Source organism: Nicotiana tomentosiformis, chromosome 6 (genome assembly GCF_000390325.3).
Source record: "Nicotiana tomentosiformis chromosome 6, ASM39032v3, whole genome shotgun sequence".
Classification (NCBI taxonomy): Eukaryota; Viridiplantae; Streptophyta; class Magnoliopsida; order Solanales; family Solanaceae; genus Nicotiana; species Nicotiana tomentosiformis.
The window spans coordinates 135,463,715-135,484,815 of record NC_090817.1 but is presented as its reverse complement, the minus strand read 5'-3'; the positions used below and the strand labels follow the sequence as shown (position 1 = coordinate 135,484,815).

Genomic DNA, 21,101 nt, shown 5'->3' with positions numbered 1-21,101 from the left:
AACAACAATAATAGTAATAATAATAATAATAATAAATTCAGTATAATTTCACATATAGATTTGGAGTCAGTAGAATATTAAAAAAGATGCACGAAATTATCAAATTTTGCAGAGGCAACTACCATAAATCAATAAACGAAAGCCAAGTTGGCATTCTTATAAGATAATTGGAATAAATGCGCTTTTTAATTTGATTATTATTGGAGTAACGCGGCAGTAGGTGGCCCACAAAGGTGGGTCATCTCAATTTCTGCTGTCCCTTCTTCCATTTCTCTCTCTATTCCAAATTTCCATATTCAACGCCCATTACACTAGTACATACATATAGTAAGCTGTTCCTAGTAAGCTAGCAGCTGAAGTTTCCGCGCGCGAGTACACTCGCAGTAGATATTTGGATTTGTTTCTCTTGAAATTGTAGCTGCCATGGGAAATTGCTGTTCCGACGAGAGCGGTGGACATTCGGCAGCTGGCGGTACCGGTGCTTACGTGGCTAATCCAAACAACGGTCATAATGAAGCCGTTGATGCTCTCCTCAAGTCTCGCGGTTACGACGGCCTCTACTCGCATGTTGAGGTTCTTCACTCTCTCTGTTTTTCACATTTTCCTATACTATGCATTATCAGATGACAAGTTTCTACTTTTTTTTCCCCCACTAATGGTGCGGATTTATATATCGTTGACTTGGCTTTGACTGTGAGAAGAATTCGAAACTACCTTATTATTCCCTTTCTGAACTGGCAGCCTGATTAGATCTGTCCTCAACATTTTACTGTGATATTTTTAGAGTTTAGTTGGATGATTGTGGTTGATTAAGATCCTTGATGGGGAGTTCGTGTTTGGTGAGGATATAGTACTGTTTCTTGACATTTATCAGATTGGACTTGCAAGTTGAATTGGAATTGACTTCGGGCAGAAGATTTTAGAAAGTGCCTTATTGTGTGATTGCTGAACCGCCAGCTGGATTAGCGTTTCCCTCAACATTTTGACTTTTCTAGTTGAGTTTGTTCTATATCTATGTTAAGGGATTGTATGCTTGTCCACAACAGAACAAACTGTATTATGTCACTAAACTGAAGTATATTGGTTAGAGAGGATACAAATCACAGCAAAGATTGGAAAGTAATTTGTTCATTTCCAAGTAGATGGTAATTGAGTGCGGGGGTGGGTTGTGGGGTGTGTGTGAACAGAATAGAGAGCATAAGAGTACTTGATTAAAAATCTGCTCATGTAGTTTGCCTTAGTTTTGAATTAGGCAGTATCCTATAGAGGATTTGTATAGCCGGTTCCAACTAGTTTCTGGTTGAGGTGTAGTTGATTGATATTGATCGATCAATGTATATTACCATAGTTTGCCTACCTACTGATGCATGTGATCTTTGATATGGCTACACCTCGTCTTGCCCATTTTCATGTTTTGGTCATCCACTGGTCTTACAAGGTTTCGGAGAATGTAATGCAAATAACGTAAGTGTACATTATCCATGTTTCAATATCTCAGTCAGTGAAGAAAGAGAAAATTGTATGAGGGAGAAGTCAGAAGAGGAAATGTTAGTTGACTTTAGGATGCGTGATAGTATGCTGCAGCTAAATAAGGGTATTCCGTCTATTTATGTGATTAAAGTACAGTATGAACGCCACATATGCTTTAATTAACAGGACTTAAATCAATTAAGTTTGACTGCAGGTAAAGTTGACCTATTTAGTTTTGGTTCTTAAGCTAGGATGTAGATATTACCTTAAAAGTGCTATGAACTACAAATGGAGTCATCTCAAAACATTTAACTTATGCTTCTATAAACTAAAAAGGTCACCTATTTCGAGTATGGATATAGCTATTCATTTAAATCCAAAAGATTAGACTTCTTGCTAGAGGTGTTTTTTAAGGATTCGAGCTGTTGCTAAATCAATTTTGGTAGTTTGATATCTTTTGCATCCTCACAATTCTCTAAAGATGGTCCAGCGGACGATAGGCCAAATACAAATTTGAAGGCTGCTACAACAACAACAACCAGTGGAATCCCACAAGTGGGGTTTAGGGAGGGTAATGTGTACACAGACCTTACCCCTACCCTGGGAGGTAGAGATGCCGTTTCCGAAAGACCCTCGGCTCGAGAGGAAGAATGGAAACAAGTAAATATCAACAAGGCCAGGAAAATGATACCGCCAATGTATGAACCAGGGAAAAAAAATGGAAGAAAGCAATAGCAATAGCAATAGTAAAATCAATAGCAACAAGTAGTAACATGACATGGTACTAGAAAACCGAAGCAGAAGATAGTACTAAAAATAACCCTAGTACTAACACTCTAAGAATCGAAGACAATGTACTAGTCAGATAGCCCTAATAAACTTGGAACAGATCGGGAAAACACACTACGACCTATTACCCTTCTACCTTAATCTTGGACCTCCATATCTTCCTGTCAAAGGCCATGTCCCCGGTAAGCTGAAGTAGCACCATGTCCTGCCTGATCACCTCTCCCCAATACTTCTTAGGTCGCCCTCTACCTCTTCTCCTACCTGCCAACGCCAACCGTTCACACCTCCTCACTGGGGCATCTAGGCTTCTCCTTCTCACATGCCGAACCATCTATGTCTTGCTTCACTCATCTTATCCTCCAAAAGGGCCACACCTACTTTCTCCCGAATATCCTCATTCCTAATCTTATCCAACCTAGTGTGCCCGCACATCCATCGCAACACAAATTTAAAGGCTGCTAAGTTGCATAAAATTATTACTGCCCTACCGTTGGCTTAATAATATTTTACAGTGCTCTGAGATCCCAACATTTTCTCAAGTTGGATTTCATGCAAATGGTTAAATCATCTATGAGCAGAAAACTCGCAAGAAATGGTGGCCTAATTTATCCGGTCATTGGTTTAGCATTATTTGTCACTTTTCTTTATTTGTCATTTGGAGACTTATTGTGGTTCAGTTACAACAAAGAAATAGAGTTAAGTTTTGTGGAGAGAAATGGGACTCAGTTCTTTGTTGATGGTAAAGTTTTTTATATAAATGGTTGGAATTCTTATTGGTTAATGGATCATGCTGTGGATTATATTAAAGATCAAGAATTAGAGGAATTTTACAAGCTGGTGCTAAGATGGGACTCACTGTATGTAGAACTTGGGCTTTTAATGATGGTGGATATAATGCTCTGCAGATTTCCCCTGGTAGATTTGATGAAAGAGTTTTTAGAGTAAGCAAAACTTGTTTTTAGTATTATTTCTAGAATTATAATATGTTTTTTACTTTGGTTGTTTTCCCTTTTTGAGCAATTTTTCTACAATTATTGGTTGAATTGTACCCTATTTGTAAAAGGATTTAAATTATATGTATTGACTGCGTACATCATTTTTGCACCATTAGTTTAATATAATCGGCTATAGCATTAGTTTAGCCTTGGAGCAACGGTCATGTTGTCTCCGTATGACCTGTAGGTCACTGATTCGAGCTGTGGAATCAACCACTGATGCTTGCATTAGGGTAGGCTGCCCGCATCGGCCCTTCGCCGAACCCTGCGTGAACGCGGGATGCTTTGTGCACCGAGATGTCCTGTTTTTTTATAGCAGGTTGTTGTTCTATGTTTCTTCCTTAACACCTTATCTTGAGCCGAGGGTCTATCGGAAACAGTCTCTCTACCTCTCCAGGTAGGGGTAAGGTTTGCGTACACATTACCCTCCCCAGACCCCACTTGTGGGATTATACTGGGTATGTTGTTGTTGTTGAAGAAGGAAGATAAAGTATGTGCTGTGTTTCAGATTGATGACAAAATCTCCAACTTTTGGTTTCTTATGACATACATACACTGATGCTGTTACTTTGAAGTAATCTATATCATTTGAATTTTTCCAAATTGTATGAGCTTCTTATTGATCTTTTTGCAACTCCATCACTGTTGGCAAACTACTTAACCATTCTAGTTCTTGCTATTAGCCCATGAAAAAACTTAAGCATTGATGATTAACCTGTGCTATGAATATTGAAATTTTCCTTTCTCAGTACTTTTTGGTTTAAACTATTCTATTGACGTGCAGTTGTCTCTATCTGCTACCAGTTTGCATGATCGCGATGTGCTTTCCAAGGTTTGTTCCTTATTCGTTAGAGTTCAGTAATGTGAATGACAAACACTGACTTTCATGTGATGTGATTCATGGTAACACTGCTTCACGATATTTACTGTTTTCAATTTTTCTGCAATTTATGTTACTTCATTTCCATTATTGGAGTAATACACTGAATATTTGCACTCAGAATGTTTTTCATTTCATTAGAGAAGTCATTATCAGGATCAGTGTTTGTAATACACTGAATAATTGGAGTAATACACTGAATATTTAGACAAGAGTGGGTTGCTCTAGTGGTGAGCACCCTCCACTTCCAACCAAGAGGTTGTGAGTTCGAGTCATCACAAGAGCAAGGTGGGGAGTTCTTGGAGGGAGGGAGCCGAGGTCTATTGGAAACAACCTCTCTATCCCAGGGTAGGGGTAAGGTCTGCGTACACACTGCCCTCCCCAGACCCCACTAGTGGGATTATACTGGGTTGTTGTTGTTGTTATTATCAGGATCAGTGTTAATACTTAGATGTACACCTAGAAGATCATTCACTTATTTTACATATAGCACTAGCTTCTAGAGACAAACTAGTGTGGTGAAAGGTTGATGGAACTACACTTCAGAACTGTGGTATCAATCATACATATTGATGAATGTATAGTATATGCTGCTCCTTGCTATTATCTGATATCTTCCATCTATTTCTATGGCTAGCTTTTGAAATATGGTTTAGTGGAAAATCCCTCATTATCAGACTCACTACAGACTTTATGATGGAAAGTTATTGTCTTTCGTAATACCACAGATATCACAAGTTTTCTTTTAATGGACTTCCCTTTCTAAACTGGCATTTTAGAAACTTACTGACTTTGGGGTTTATGATTTGCATATTTCTACGAACTAGTGTCCACCTAACTAAGAAGTATATTATTTCATTACACTATACAATTAAGGGACACATTTTGTGTATTTTTCTTCTAAAACTTTTAGGATTCTATTCTTTTGTATGTTGGTTGTTGTCTCCCCTCCCTCTCTCTCTCCCTTTTTTTCCTAATATATGGTCATTGTCTTAGTTCTATGGATGGTCCCCTTGTTAATTTACAATCCGTTCTGTTTGCTAGCATCATTGTCCATTTCTTGACGCAAAGATGTTTTTGACTTTACCAAGTCATCATGCTCTCCTCTGAATCTTGTATTGTTTACAGAGTGATCCTATGGTTGTCATTTATTCAAAAGGAAGAGATGGTTCGTTGCAAGAGCTTGCCCGTACTGAAGTAATTCTGAACTCATTGAATCCCAAGTGGATTACGAAGTATACTATTGCCTATCATTTTGAGACAGTGCAGAATTTGGTGTGAGTCTTTGATACCTTAGATCCTGGTTTTTATCAATTAGATACCGCTTTTCTGTCTTACAAGATTCCCTTTATCTCAGGTTTCGTGTCTATGATGTTGACACTCATTTTCACAATCAAGATGTCAAGGTATATATGTGTTATTTTTTAGGATTTCTGAGTATGATACTTAGAGTTTCCGATTGCTCCCATGGCAATTAATCAAATAGTCTTATGCCCGTCATATAGAATTCAACTTTAGTTCTGAAGCATTTATAACTATTTGATTATCACCTAACTGTGGGGCAGATTATGAGAAGATTTGAGAATGATGAAATTGATGATTAGAGGGACTGCTGGTTTACTAATTTTGATTTTGACTATGTAATGTGATACCTGCTCTATCACGTCGTATCTATACTATTTCGTTTTTTTTTCTTTCTCATGGATTCCCTAGGGTGATTCATCTAATATCTATCACCAATGCGCTAGATTTTGATATCAACATATCAACTATGTGGCCTGCATGTATGTCGCAAAAGTGCTCCTTCAAGAACTTTTATTCTTGAAGTGTTGCCGCAGTTTGTAGTTAGATCATTTAACTGAAAGCATCAGGTGTAATTGGTCGTGATCATTGTAGCATGGGTATGTTACCAAACTTTCAAGAAACTCTAGTGAAGATATGCTGCTGTTGTGGATGGAACTGAACTTTTGGTCTGTTCCTCCAAGCTTCTAGGAGTCTTACGCTTAAATATTTTAAATTTAAAAAGTTCTTATTAGGAGAATTAAGGTGTTAGGCCAAACTCTTGGAAAGAATCAGTGCTTTTGAGAAGTAATAAAAGTTGTTCTGCAGTACCATCCTGGTGCTGTTTGCTTAATAAAATTTACCTTATCAAAAAAGAAAGAAGAAGTAATAGAAGCTGTATTTCTACCATGGGAAAGAAGCTGTCTTTCTGCCGCTCAAAAGCGCCTTTGAAAAGATTAGCCTAACACAAAATGCTTCCATAATACTAACAAAAGCACTTCTCGGATGATTTGGCCAAACGCAAACTGGTACGATATGAAAGTACGTTTTTCCGGAACTCCGCTTGACAAAAAATGCTTTTGAAAATGATGGATTTTGGAAGTTTGGCCAAACGGGCACTTCTCTAGATTTTTAAGGACTTCTAGATAAGATTTGTCAGACAATTTCAAGTTCATACAGTCACTCTGTTAGGTATATCTTTCAACTTATAGACTGCTACTTTTTTAGCATCCCAGGTACTATGGTTTGGAATATTCGTTAATTTTCTTGTACATCTAAATGTGCTCTTCTTTTCTAGGATTCCCATTAGTATTTGGTTTCAAAGTCCTGCATATGGTATTTTATGTTATTCCTTGTATCTGCTGAACCTAAAATTAGCTATGAACTTGTCCTGATTCACTTGGACTTGCAGTAGATCCGGTAGTATTAGTACGTACACTTGCATTTGGTTGGTATTAGGTTTCTTTGACTACCTGTCTTTTTTTTGTATTTCGATCATCTTACTATTTTGTTATTTATGTTGCTTTTACATGGCTTCTCGGTGTTGTCCCGTCTTGTTTTTCTTTCTATTATTGTGGTGCTTATGCTTTCCTGAGCCGAGGGTCTATTGGAAACAGCCTCTCTACCTCCACAAGGTAGGGGTAAGGTCTGCGTACACACTACCCTCCCCAGACCCCACTATGTGGGATTATACTGGGTATGTTGTTGTTGTACTTGGACTTGCAGTAGATCAGTCGTAAGATAAACATTCAAAGTTGACCATTTCCGGTTCTGCTTCCATTTTCTTCATTCTGCTACATTGGAATCTATGCAGGCTGTTGGATAATAACTTTCATATCTTACCTGATGAGTACACGTCATGTGCCTTGCGATTCACTTATTTGGTCCATCATTTTCTGACTATGCTAAAAGATTAAAACATTTTAATTTTTCATAAAATATTAAAGGATACAAACATATATAATCATGGCTCAAGGTTAATACGTCGAAATCTGCATAACTTTTACAGATGATTAAACTGGAGGAGCAGCACTTTCTTGGTGAGGCTAGTTGCACATTATCTGAGGTGCGAACACTTCCCAATGCAATATTTTGCTTTTGAAATTATAATGTGAGCATAGTTTTCTTACTTATGGTGTAAGAGACAAGGGCATGGATCAATATTGGGGTATAATTTGGATGTGAACTGAAGTGCAAAGAGAAGATGTATTTCACATTTAAGGCTCTATACTTTGTGTAACTCAGTTATGCATAATCCAGCACTGGATGCTTGAGAATATATTGTTCAGAGTTCATTTTTATCATATCTGTTACTCAGGGTTAGAATAATGTTGCTACTCTGGTCCTATTTTTATCGGCTTGTGTGTTGGTTGGCAGTTAAAAACATTGTGGATTTGCGTGACGGTCAACGTATTCTGCTTGATTTTTTTCCAAGTTTATAAATGTTATCAGCAAGATAATAACCACATTTGATGCCTGCTTAAACCTGTTTGATCTGTTTCTCCTGTTTATGTTCTTGCACACAGCTATTCTTTTTTCCAATTAATGATTTCAGGATCAGTATAGTGGTATTTATGAAGGTAGTTTTTTTATATTAATCCAATGATGTTGGATTTCCTTGTAGATTGTTACAAAGTCGAACAAGTCCCTCACCTTAGACCTGATACGAGAAGAACAATCTTCTGGTCCAGCGCAGACCCAAACTTCTGGGAAGCTTACTGTTTGTGCTGAAGAAAGTGTTGCCTCAAAGACTACTGTAGAGTTGAAACTGAGATGTTCAGAATTAGTGTCCAAGGATTTGTTTTCAAAAAGTGTAAGAACTCATTAGAGTACTTTTATCTTTTGTCGTTTTGAAATGTGTAATGGATATAAATACAAAATCTTACTGCTTGTGGCAGGATCCGTTTTTGGTGATATCCAAATTTACTGAGAGTGGAATGGTGGTTCCAATTTGCAAAACAGAAGTTATAAAAGATGATCACAATCCAAATTGGAAACCAGTTTCAGTGAATATTCAACAAGTTGGAAGTAAGGTAAAAGAAATGTTCTTCCATGTGCTTCCTTGGCAAATCTCTGAGACCATCCCCTAAAATGTAGAACCTTGGAAGGGAGGAACAGGAAAACCTATGAATCAGATTTTTCTCTGAGCTAGTGTGCCTCTTTTTGGGACCATGTGCTATTCCATGTGAATCAGATGTCAGTATGAGCAAGTGTGAAATTGCTAGAATTTTCTGTATGAATTTTGAAATTTGTGAAAAAGAAATACTTTTGATGTAGTCTTTAGCCATATTTTCTTTGGATTGCTAACTCATGGTAGATAACTCGGCTTTTAAGTGTAGCTAGTTATCATTTACACACCGATGAGTTGAGGGATGCCCATGCAATTTGTAGTACTAAATTTAGGCAGATCATGTGCTTTCACTAAGAATAATTTCCATGTATTTGCTCTTTAATTTAACATGGGATTTCTGATTCTATTTGCTACTGCTTCCCTTTTCTTCTTTTCTTGAGCCAGGGGTCTATTGAATACAGCCTCTCTACCTTTCCGAAGGTAGGGGTAAGGTCTGTGTACACACTACCCTCCCCAGACTCCACTTGTGGATAATACTGGTTTTTTTTATGTTGTTGTATTTTCTGATTCTATTAGCATATTTATGGTGATGGGATTATGTGGAGTACAACCAACCTTTTCTTGTCTAATAGTAATCCTGTCTAGCTTTAAAATTGAGGGCCTGTACAATTGTCATTCTTCCAAGTATGCTTGAAAACTGGATTATGATATCCATAACATTTGAACAAATGCAGGACAGTCCACTGACTATTGAGTGTTATGATTTCAATACAAACGGAAAGCACGATTTAATTGGGTAAATGATCTTTCGTTCATCTTTCCATCATTTCTGACCTTTACAGACTGGAAGCTGACAGTCTTTCTCCTATGCCAATTGTCAGAAAGGTTCAGAAATCACTAGCAGATTTAGAAATGTTGCACTCGACTGGTTCGTCCGCAAATCTTTTCATACCAGCTACTGTGGGACCAAATTCGCAAAACAAGGTAAAAATATCTATTGTCAGGAAAATATACTTTTTTATTATCTGAAAGGCCACCCGAGTGGTGGTGTGTTAGGCCTTGATCCCTATGTCATACATTTGCATCCAAAACGTAAATACATTACGGAAGGGCATACATAACCATATCTCCTCAAATGAACCATGAAGATTGGACATACCGAATCTTGTTCAACAAAATATTCTACTAAAAAACATCTTAGTCAAAAGTAAAATGTCCAAGTAGTGCAGGAAATGATACTTCTGCTTTAAACTTTTTGCATTTGGTCATCGAGATCACTGATTTTGCCAGGTCCTAAAGAGTCAGCTTTTTGTGGATATCTTCTTCGAGAAAACCCAGCATACATTCCTCGATTACTTGGCATGCGGCTATGAACTTAACTTCATGGTGGCCATCGACTTTACTGGTATGTGTTGGTGTACCTATGCATATGATTTTAACTCTTTCTCCTTCACGGTATCAGGTTTGAGCAAGAGTTATGTTTCTGTAGCTATGCATGGCGATATTGTTTTGCCTTCACCAATGTGATGATTATCATGAAGGATCTCTGACCCCGTCTTTATTTTTGGTATCAGAGGGGGGGGGGGTGTCTAGATTGAGCCACCCTATGGGTTTGAAGTTCCTATTCTTTTTTCTTAATGACAGTGGTGTCCTAGCCAGCTTGCACGCACCTCAACTCTTCTCCCGGGTCCTGCTACCTTATACCAGATTTGAAATTTCTACCCTTGGAATGCTCACAATTCTGTAGACTGTGATTGTATGTATGACTGTACAATATCTCCTTGAGTTTAGCTAATTTGTTACATTTTAACTCCGCCTTCATAAGCAAGCTTTAGTGTCATTACAGTTAGAACTGCTTCGATTAGATATAATAGTATGACAAAGTTTGATTGCCACCTACAAATGATATGCATCTATTATGTCAATTCCGTTAATCGGCTTATATTTATTTGTTTCTCTCGGCTATTTTTGTTTGGCATCTCAGCATGCATTTGTTTCTCACATGAGTTGTGTTTGTCAGCTTCTAATGGGAATCCACGCTTACCTGATTCATTGCATTATATCGATCCTTCAGGACGGCCAAATGCTTATCAGAAAGTGAGAAAATGGTCATGTGCATAATGATCTTATATTTATCCTTCATATGATTGGCTTCATTGAATCAGAACTCAAATTTCAGGCAATCTTGGAAGTTGGAGAGGTCTTGCATTTTTACGATAAAGACCAACATTATCCTGCCTGGGGGTTCGGAGCACGGCCAATTGATGGCCCTGTGTCTCATTGCTTCAATCTAAATGGCAGCAGTGACTACTGTGAGGTACGCAGAAGATCATTACATGTGCCAAATTTGTTATATCTTAATGTTGTGAATTCCCTTATTTCTGTTTATTTCATCACATTTTATTAATCAGTATTTTTTTATTCTAGGTGCAAGGAATCCAGGGTATCATGACGGCATACATGAGTGCCCTTTTTAATGTTTCGCTTGCAGGACCAACTATATTCGGACCAGTGATTACGTCAGCTGCAGATATAGCAAATAAGTCTTTGATGAAGGGCGAGCGGAAGTATTTCATTTTGTTAATAATCACGGTACATCTCAGTTTGCAAGCGTAAACTCTCTCTTTTTCAATTCGGATGACCACTGTATTCTCATCTTATTTCCTGATGATCGTGGTTTTTAGATAAAGTTAAATGTTAACCATTATGTGCTATCTTGTTGGCTTTCACTGATTAGAGTTCTAGCCAACTGATCTCTTCTCAAACATCTGAAGTATGAACTTTGCTTGGTAGCAATTAACCTGATTTACCATCAAGCCTTGCTAAGTTAAGCTAGGCAAATGGTACTGGTATCTAGACATATATATGTATTTACACGGAAAAATTTCACTGAAATGCATTACAATGGTGTGGAAAACCTTAAACTTGAATTTCACTTAAGAGTGAAGCTCTTCAATCTGATTTTTGTCGAGGCTGAATTTTATCATGGACATTTGTGACAGAATTTCATATGTTTATTTCGATGCTGAATTATATTATTACAAAAATTCCAGGATGGAGTGATAACAGATCTGCAAGAAACAATGGATGCCCTTGTTCATGCTGCGGATTTGCCATTGTCAATTCTTATTGTTGGGGTTGGAGGAGCTGATTACAAGGAAATGGAGGTGTGTATTTACTCTTTCTCCACCTGTAGCATATCATGGTATTAAATCGACTAATGGTCCCATATTGTATGTTCACAGATTTTAGATGCTGATAAAGAGAGGCTTGAATCAACACGTGGACATGTTGCAGTGCGTGACATAGTCCAATTTGTTCCATTCCGGGATGTACAAAGTAGGTCATTGTCGCTTAACAACGAGCTCTTTCTTATTGAAGAGGATAAATCAAACGTCCTCTTCCAAAAATGATACTCGTGTGAGTAGGCTTTCGCTGTATGTGACCTGATTCCTTTGCATTCATTTGCAGGTGGAGATGCCTCGGTCCTTCAATCACTTTTAGCTGAATTACCTTCCCAGTTTTTGGAATACATGCGGCTCAAAAGGATCCAGCCAACTTTATGATCATACAAGAATTGTACATACAAATATTGATTCGTGCATTGCTCCGTTATAATTGCCATTTTCGAGCTTTTTTCCCACGTTGCCAATAGTTTTACTTTAGGGTGTCTGATTACGTCTTTTTTTTTTCATATTGCCCAGAAGCTTGTATAATTTATTACGTTTCTTTATAATCATGTTTTTGTTGATTTTGTCGGTAAAATTTTCATATGGAAGTTCACTATTGTACTGATCGAGTAAATTCAATCTCGTTAGGATGAGAGGACTCTGCAATTACTTCATTTTGTGAGTATCCACACATTATTTTGCTATTTAATCCCAAATATTTAAGGAGCTAGGGCATTTAAGGAGTTAGCCCTTAAGGTGCAGTCTTTCCTCCGGACCCTGTATGAACGCGGGTTGTTTGGTATACCAGCTGCTCTTTTGTTTAAGGAGCTAGCCACTGGAAAATGCTGGGGTTAGATCGTAAAAGTGCTTGCTTGAATAGAGTGCTTCTATATTTGTGTCATTTTCAACCATTTGGATTATTGAGACGACAAAAATTGTCATTGAAAAATGATAGAATCAGAGCGTTTTGCATCATATATAAGGGATTCCTTGATCGGACCGAAGAAGCAACGTCAGTTTGATATATATGAGTAAAATTATTTCTTCCGTTTGACTATATGTTATTCCAAGCTATACTAGTCTTTTCTTTGACACAATCTACGTTCTATTTTAGCTTGTCTTATTCTCAAATTCAAAGTAAAATTGTTGAACCATGTAATCATGTCACTTCAACCTTCAACTTTTTATTTCTTTTTATTCCCTTTTAAATGTTATCCATGAACTTGTTAATAAGGTTCTCATGTTAAAACTTTAACCACCAAATGTGGTTTTATTTGAACAAGAGATACTAGATAGCAACTTGTTTTTCTATACGGCAATTTCAGGTTCTCCTCCTTCACCTGCCTTAACACACATAAGCATAGGCGCGTGCGTACACACACCAAAATATTCCCAGTGGGGTTAAGTATATCCGGGTATATATAAAAGCTCGGAAAATTTGAAGAAAAAAATGGGAAGTTATATTGTCTTATCATGCTTATCTCAATGTTAAATTTTTCCATAAAGAAAAAATTATTGGGCAACAGATTTACAAAATTTAATAAGATAAGCGACCATACATGCATGGACGTATGTTTAAGTAAGATTTTTTTTTTTGGGTGGTAAATATTTGAGTAAGAGTTTCGTTTTCAAATTTATTTCAAATAAAAGAAGAGAATAAAAAAAAAGGAGTGGATATGAAGTTCAGTTCCTCCAGGGTTGATGGTGACAATAACAAAAAAATCTATAAGATGAGGTATTTATGTCTACTGACCAAGTCCTCCACCTTTTATTATTTCTTTCACTATCTTATTTTCCCGTATGATTTGTTAGAACAAGTATTGACTTGACCTGCTGCTGCAGCATCAATAATAGAGCTATCACTGCTTCACTATTGTAGTCAATTTTTCATTGTTTACCCTCAACTTTCTTTTTGAAATCATTCAGCGGAAACCCCCACCCCCACCCACCACTCCACCCACCCAAAACTCAAGGAGAAAATGTGTTTTTCTGGTAGGCATATTTGAAGTATCATGAGGATGAACATCTAACGAATGAATTTCTAAACAATCATAAAAAATTTATAGGTTATTATATTACTTTGACAATCTAGGAGTCTTTAGATCCTATATAATTTTTTATGTCAATAGAAAATGTAAAAAATTTCTAATACTTTCTATTTTTAGTTTTATTTTTATATATATAATGTTTGCCTGAGATATAAATTCAAATGAAATATATGATCAACAATGATTCATACTACCTCAACTTGTGTGTAATTGAGGCATTGTTATTATTTGGAGAATGAGATATATGTTCTGTTTTAAAAAAGCGTTTTTGGGGCGAGCCCCGGGGCGAGGCGTACCAAAAATGCCCCGGGGCGATGGTGTGGGGCGAAAGTCTCAAGAGGCATACGCCCTGCAATTTGGGGCGTACGCCCGGGCGTTCGGGACGTGTTTTTTAGTAAGGAGTAAGCCCCAGAGATTTTTTCAAATTAAAACAAAATTTGTTGAATTAGTCTTTCATATAATACCCAAATTCTCAAAAGTCAGTTTGGTAATTACTCAAAAGGTTTAAAAAAAAATTCAAAAGTATTAAATTTAAAAGTAAAGACCTTTTTTATTGATTTAAGCCCTAATTCATGGTTTTTTTAATTTTTTATCTTGTCCGCTAGTTCGCTAATATCTCCCAAAAGCAACGAATAATTAATTTTTTTTACAAATACAAAGAAAACTACATTTTTCTTTATAGCAGCAAATTCAAAGTTCAAATTGCAGGTTAATCATCCTTTTTGTTCCTCCATATAGAAAATTTTATTCTTTTAGACTCATATTACTTGTGCTTGTAAGTAACGTATAATAGATTGTTTTGATTAGTTTTTTGTGGGGATGGAACACACATATATATAGTTTTCTTCAATTTTTATTCAATTTTACCTGTTTATAAATATTAACTGTCATTATATTATTTTATAAAATATTAAAAATTAAATACCTATGGGGCTTACACCTGAGCCATATGTAAAACGCCCCGCCTTACGCCCACGCCTTTTAAAACACGGGATATATGTACCAACTACATAACGAGTGAATTAAGAATTTACATTGTGATTTCAACAATAAGTGAACAATATTATTTGTCATGTCATTTAGGAATTTCTCTTTTACTTATTCTTCTCCTTTGCACAATAGTTAAGGAGAAAGGAAGACACTTGTGGCATGAAATATGCAAGCAACTCTTTAAAGAAATTATTTCTTTATCTCTCTTTCCTTTTCTTTTGTTTTTTCCGGGAAAAAGGATGCAATTTTATCTTCTTGTATAAAGAGGAGGATGATAGATGAAGCATATTCAATATAGAATTAGTAGGAAAATGAAGCAAAAGAAAGAAAGATAATAACTAAAGAACAAAGCGGCAAGTTTTTCGACCCGAAAGATTTCACGATTTTGTTCACTAAAAGGCGTCTTACAAGTTAATTTGTTTTCTTCTTAATTCTTATTTTCTTTATTAACTCCTTGTTTTTATCGATGAGAAACATTTATTGCCATTGTTTGTACGTAGTTCGCGAATTTTTTCATTTCTTCCATGAAAAGTTATACAAAAGACCGCAGTCCGGTGTACAAGGTATGATGCGTTCATGCAGGGTCTGCGAAAGGACCGCATCACAATGGATATAAGGTAGACAACTTACCCTAATGCAAATATTAATGGTTGCTTTCACGGCTCGAACCTATGACTTATACGTCATACGAAGACAATTTTACCGTTACCTCAAATTATAATATATAAAATTATATATAGTAAAATAAGCAGTAACGACAAATTAGTATGACCAATACATATTCTAAAATCTACACTCATTCTAGATACGTAGTTCACATAGTCTATAAAGCTACAATTGTAAACCCTAGCATTTCCTCCTCTTTATTCTCTTATTCTTATTCCTATATATCCGCATTCTTTTATCTTCACTTTTCTTTGTTTTCAACTTCTTCATGTGTTTTCCTTTCAGTAGTAATTACTACAAAGTTAGAGCTCCTAATTAGCTACTGTGTGTGAATATAATCATAGCTTTTCTTGAAGAAATTCATAAAAAAAGAAAATTAAGGTAGCAAAAGTGGATCCAATAAATGGAAAGAGGCCCTTTTCATCCATTGAATCGAAGGAGCAAAAAGATGAGATATTTCCTAATATGTACTCAGCAGCTCGATCTCAGCAAGACATGTCTACTATGGTTGCTGTCCTCTCTCAAGTTATTGGCAACACTTCTACTCCTCCATTAACTACCCTAAGTCATCGCTCTCTGCAAAACCAACCTCAGCCCAATCCACAACAAGGTATATATACGGTCAGAATTCTTTATAACAATCATCATTTGTAACGGCACTTCACTATAACAAATGGCCAAGCTTTCCTTGAAACTATTTTTCATGTTATGTTATAATATATATGCTCTCTATAACATCACTTCACTATAGCAGCCAAAAATATTAGAACAGACGATCGAGGTTGTTATAAAGAGATTTGATGGTATATCATATATTAACAAGTTCTTAATGAATATCAGATTATTATGTCATGCAAAACTATGAAACAAACTTCTCTTTTAGCCCCTTTTTGTTAAAGACAGAAAAATAAAGTATATTAATTTGCAACTTGTTGTTGATGATCTTCATTATCAACCAAATTTTATTAGGGTTTTTTTTCCTGAAGATGACTAATTAATTTATAAGATGATAGGTATATACGCTAACACGGTAAAGAGTTTTTACACCATCATTAATTTAATTTGTTGTAACTTGTAACGTAGCTGCAGGTTCTCACTCTATTTTGTAGATTACTATATCAGGCTTGATATACAAATGTCGAGTTAATTACTTATTGTAGAAAGTTTTTATATGATGGAGTAAGATATCACAACTAGAAAAACTAGAATTTGCTACGAACTTTATCGCTAATCTGTCGCTCGTAGCTAATAGAATTTTTTGATAATCTATCGCTAATACATCGCTAAATAGGATTAGCAACATATTTCTCTGTTTAGCTACTGAATTTATTTGTCGCTAAGACTTTTTAGCTTTTTCAAGCGGAAGCTTGTCACTTATGGGTTTTCAAATGTGAAATAACCTAAGCATCTCTTTCAAATTTTTATCTTTTTTGTTATACGTGTTTTATTATATATGTGAAGGGAATATTGAAAGAAGAAGACTCTACAGAGGAGTGAGGCAAAGACCATGGGGAAAATACGCAGCCGAAATCCGTGACCCAAAAAAAGCTGCTCGAGTTTGGCTTGGCACTTTTGAAACTGCTGAGGCTGCTGCTATTGCTTATGATGAAGCTGCTCTTAGATTTAAAGGAAACAAAGCTAAGCTCAATTTTCCCGAAAGGGTTTTAGCTAAAACTGAATTTGGTTACCTTACTACTACTCCTCAAGAGCAATTAATTCCAGCTGCTAATTTTCTCCCAACTTGTAATTTCAAGCCTTTCTCTCAATTACAACATTACCCTATAAATGTTGATCACTACGCCCAGCTGCTTCGCAGTGGCAATAATAATGCTGACTCATCAAGATTTTATCACACATCAGGTATATATTAGTGGCGGGTCCAAAATTTAAAATTCGTGAATTCTGAACTATATATTTGATTTTATGTATTTTTTTCACACCTATGCAGGGTTCGACGGTGAAGCACTGAATACGGCTGAAACAGCAAACTCATGGTTAGATCCGCCATTGTCAAGTACTTTCATTTCGGAATCTTTGTCGATGACATCTTTGGTACAACAAGCATCTCATGTACAACAAGAACCAAGTAATTATCAGCAAGTCGACGAAAATATTCTCAGATTTTCATCTCATTTTGGGAATTCTTCAAGCTCAGGACCTATTGAAAGTTGTAATAATTTGGAGGACGATCCAAAGTAATTCTTTCGACAACATGAAGGTTTTTTGAAGATGTTGTTACAATCGGCGTAAGTTTTTTCTTAGTTCCAAGATTTTGGTTTTGAAAGTGGCTTTTAAAAGTAAAAAATAATCAAGTGGCTGTTCTTTTTCGTTTGTCTTGCAATCACTGCATTGTTCTATTAATAAATTCAGTTGCCAGTTGAAGAGGAACTATAGTTATGTACGTATTAGTAAATAAATTTCACGTGGTTTAATGCGCTTAACTCTTCTTTCCCCCTTCTCACCCCTAAATAAAAAACTATAGATAACATAACAACAAGGAAAACAATAATATGATATATTATCATACTTTAAACGTGACTAGTGTGTACGCACCCCAAATGGGCTTGACCGAGGAGGTTAAAAAGCGCTTCTGGGAGGGCATGGATGAGGTTGTGCGTGGCATACCGCATACCGAGAAGCTGTTCATAGGAGGGATTTCAATGGTCACATTGGGGCGGCATCTGGGGGTTATTATGACATGCATGGAGGCTTTGGTTTTGGAGTTAGGAAGGGAGGAGGGATTTCGCTGCTGGATTTCGCAAAGGTATTTGATTTGGTGATAGCTAACTCTAGTCTCCCGAAGAAGAAGGAGCACTTGGTTACTTTCCAGAGTTCGGTAGCTAAGATTCAGATTGACTTTCTACTCTTCAGAAGATCCGATCGAGATTTGTGCGCGGACTGCAAGGTCATTCCGAGTGAGAGCATCATGATCCAGCATAAGCTCCTGGTTATGGATTTGAATATTATGAGGAAGCACAGAAAGAGGGTTGTGCAGGGTCTACCTAGGATCAAATGGGGAGCTTTGACTAAAGACAGAGCTCTGGAGTTGGGAGATAAGTTGCTGGCTATGGGGCCATGGAGGAGTTGTGGAGACGCGAGTGGTATGTGGACCGTGACGGAGAATTACATTAGGAAGGCTGCTAGGTAGGTATTGGGGGTCTCAAAGGGCCCCCTGGTGGCCGCAAAGGGGTTTGGTGGTGAACCACTGAGGTCCAATGTAAAGTGAAAGCCAAGAAAGTGGTATATTTGAAGCTTTTGGAGAGCAGGGATGAGGAGGAGAAGAGGACGAACAGGGAGAGGTATAAGGTGGCTAAGAAGGAAGCGAAGCTAGCAGTAACTGCAGCTAAGACTACCGCGTTTGAACTCATGTATGAAGAACTTGGAGGCAGGGAAGGGGATAAGAAGCTGTACAGGCTAGCCAAGGTGCGTGAGAGGAAATTCGGTGATCTGGACTAAGTGAAGCGCATCAAGGATGAGGACGACATAGTATTGTTGGACGAGGCACTTATTCGTCAGAGATGGAAAACTTACTTCCATAAACTCTTGAATAAAGAGGGGGATAAGAATATTGTGTTGGGTGACTTAGAAAAATCCGAGAGTCATCAGGACTTTGGGTATTGTAGGCATATAAAAGTTGAGGAGGTAGAGGTGGTTATGCGTAAGATGAGCAGGGGAAGAGCGACCGTGCCAGAAGAAATTCCGATGGAATTTTAGAAGAGCATGGGTAGGGCGGGCTTGGAATGGCTAACTGGGTTATTTAATGTCATTTTTAGGACGAAGAATATCCATGAGAAGTGGAGATAGAGTACGGTGATCCCATTATATAAGAACAAAGGGTGATATCCAAAATTGCAACAACTATTTGGGTATCAAGCTACTGAGTCATACTATGAAAGTATGGGAGAGGGTGGTGGAGCGAAGGGTGAGGAAGAGCGAGTCTATCTCAGAGAGCCAATTCGGATTTATGCTGGGGTATTCAACTACAGAAGTCATTCACCTTGTTACGATATTGATGGAGCAATATAGGGAGAGAAAAAAAGATTTACATATGGTGGTCATCGACTTACATAAGGCTTACGATAAATTGCCGAGGGAGGTGTTCTGGAGATGTTTGGAGGTTAGCGGCGTCCCTATTGCATACATTAGGGCTATTCAAGATATGTATGATGGAGCTAAGACTCGGGTGAGGATACTGAGAGGGGACTCCGAACACTTTCCGGTTGTGATGGGGTTGCATCAAGGGTCATCAGCCCTTAGCCCATTTCTGTTTGCCCTGGAAATCGACGCGCTGACGTGTCACATTCAAGGGGAGGTACGTGGTGCATTTTATTTGCAGATGAAATTGCACTGATTGACGAGACGCGAGGTGGTGTTAACGAGGGGTTAGAGATTTGGAGGAAGACCCTAGAGTCTAAAAGTTTTAAGTTGAGCAGGACGAAAATAGAATACTTGGAGTGCAAGTTCAGTAGCGCGGCTCAGGTTGTGGACGAAGACGTACAACTTGATTCACAAATAATTCCTTGGAGAAAAAGTTTCAAGTACCTTGGGTTTGTTATATAAGAAAATTGGGATATCAACGAGGATGTCACACATCGTATTAGGGCGGGATGGATGAAATTGAGGCTTGCTTCTGGTGTTCTGTGTGATAAGAATGTGCCTCCAAAACTTAAGGTAAGTTCTATAGAACGGTGGTCAGACCGACTATGCTATATGGGGCAGAGTGTTGACCAATAAAGAACTTTCATGTACAGAATATGAATGTGACTGATATGAGGATATTGAGATGGATATGCGGGCATACCAGTTTGGATATAATTAGAAATAAAGTTATACGAGACAAGGTTGGCGTAGCCCCTGTGGAGGATAAGATGTGGGAGGCGAGACTTAGATGGTTCGGGTATGTTAAGAGGAGAGGCACTGATGCTCTGGTGAGGAAGTGTGAGAGGCTGGCGTTGGAGGGCCAACAGAGAGGTAGAGGCAGGCCGAAAAAGTATAAGGGTGGGGTGATTAGGTGAGATATGGCGTTGCTCCAACTGACTGAGGACATGACCATAGATAGAAAGGTGTGGAGGTTGAGAATAAAGGTAGAGGGTTAGGTAGCCGAGTGTTGTCCTTGTTTGTCACAGTAACTTTGATACATCTCTTAGCGTCCTTCGGGTTCTTCTTTTTATCCCTAGATTGTTGTTATTGCTTATTGCTGCCTTGTTTCGGTTTTCTATTTGCATTACTTAGTGTTACTTTTGTATTTTCGCTTTGGTCGTCAGATTGGTTTGCTTGTTGTTATCCCTTCCCTTATTTTTCCCTGAGCCGAGGGTATACTAGAAACAACCTTTCTGCCTTTTAAAGGCAGATGTAAGGTCTGCATATATTCTACCCTCCCCAAACCCCACTTGTGAAACTGCACTAGGTTTGTTGTTGTTGTTGTTGAAGTAGTATTTAATATGCATCAACATTTAACGGGTAAGTTATTTATTTTTACTGTCAGTGTAAGACAGTTCAAAGGTCACAATTTGATTAAAGTGTGTTTAAGTTCAAGTACCGGTGCTATGACCAACAAGGTGGAAGATCCTCCCCTACTTCGAATCACCCTGAATGAAGAGTGGGTGAACAAGATGCAAAACATATCATAAATGTTGAATTCTAAGAAAGAGGACGAGGGGGAAAGTTAAAAACTTTTGTGCAAGTGTGAAACACTTAAAGTTAATACTTTGCTTAATAGTGCAATTGGATGGTACATTTGAA

General features: G+C 37.4%; 4 protein-coding genes across 5 annotated transcripts; all 4 read left to right on the top strand.

Moving 5' to 3' along the window:
- Positions 1-242: 242 nt before the first annotated feature.
- On the top strand, positions 243-12,329 carry LOC104116363 (protein BONZAI 1-like). Of its 2 annotated transcripts, XM_009627201.4 has the most exons (16): positions 244-573; positions 4,039-4,086; positions 5,263-5,411; positions 5,492-5,540; positions 7,424-7,480; positions 8,039-8,227; positions 8,313-8,447; positions 9,220-9,281; positions 9,367-9,469; positions 9,776-9,890; positions 10,506-10,582; positions 10,665-10,802; positions 10,913-11,077; positions 11,539-11,652; positions 11,731-11,824; positions 11,957-12,329. In XM_009627201.4, exons 1-16 carry the CDS (start codon positions 424-426, stop codon positions 12,049-12,051), a joined length of 1,740 nt encoding a protein of 579 aa, XP_009625496.1. In that variant the 5' UTR covers positions 244-423; the 3' UTR covers positions 12,052-12,329. The 2 variants fall into 2 exon arrangements, with proteins under 2 accessions (XP_018633257.1, XP_009625496.1); XM_018777741.3 differs by lacking the exon at positions 4,039-4,086 and having other exon boundaries at positions 243-573.
- A 3,240-nt stretch (positions 12,330-15,569) lies between these two features.
- LOC104093441 (ethylene-responsive transcription factor ERF113-like) lies at positions 15,570-17,716 on the top strand. The gene is made up of 3 exons (XM_009599186.4): positions 15,570-15,969; positions 16,821-17,219; positions 17,308-17,716. Exons 1-3 carry the CDS (start codon positions 15,825-15,827, stop codon positions 17,556-17,558), a joined length of 795 nt encoding a protein of 264 aa, XP_009597481.1. The 5' UTR covers positions 15,570-15,824; the 3' UTR covers positions 17,559-17,716.
- A 341-nt stretch (positions 17,717-18,057) lies between these two features.
- Positions 18,058-18,815, top strand: LOC138894816 (uncharacterized). The gene is made up of 2 exons (XM_070179546.1): positions 18,058-18,503; positions 18,626-18,815. Exons 1-2 carry the CDS (start codon positions 18,058-18,060, stop codon positions 18,813-18,815), a joined length of 636 nt encoding a protein of 211 aa, XP_070035647.1.
- Positions 18,816-19,248: 433 nt separating this feature from the next.
- On the top strand, positions 19,249-19,710 carry LOC138894815 (secreted RxLR effector protein 78-like). Its single transcript, XM_070179545.1, has one exon. It carries the CDS (start codon positions 19,249-19,251, stop codon positions 19,708-19,710), a length of 462 nt encoding a protein of 153 aa, XP_070035646.1.
- Positions 19,711-21,101: the final 1,391 nt, after the last annotated feature.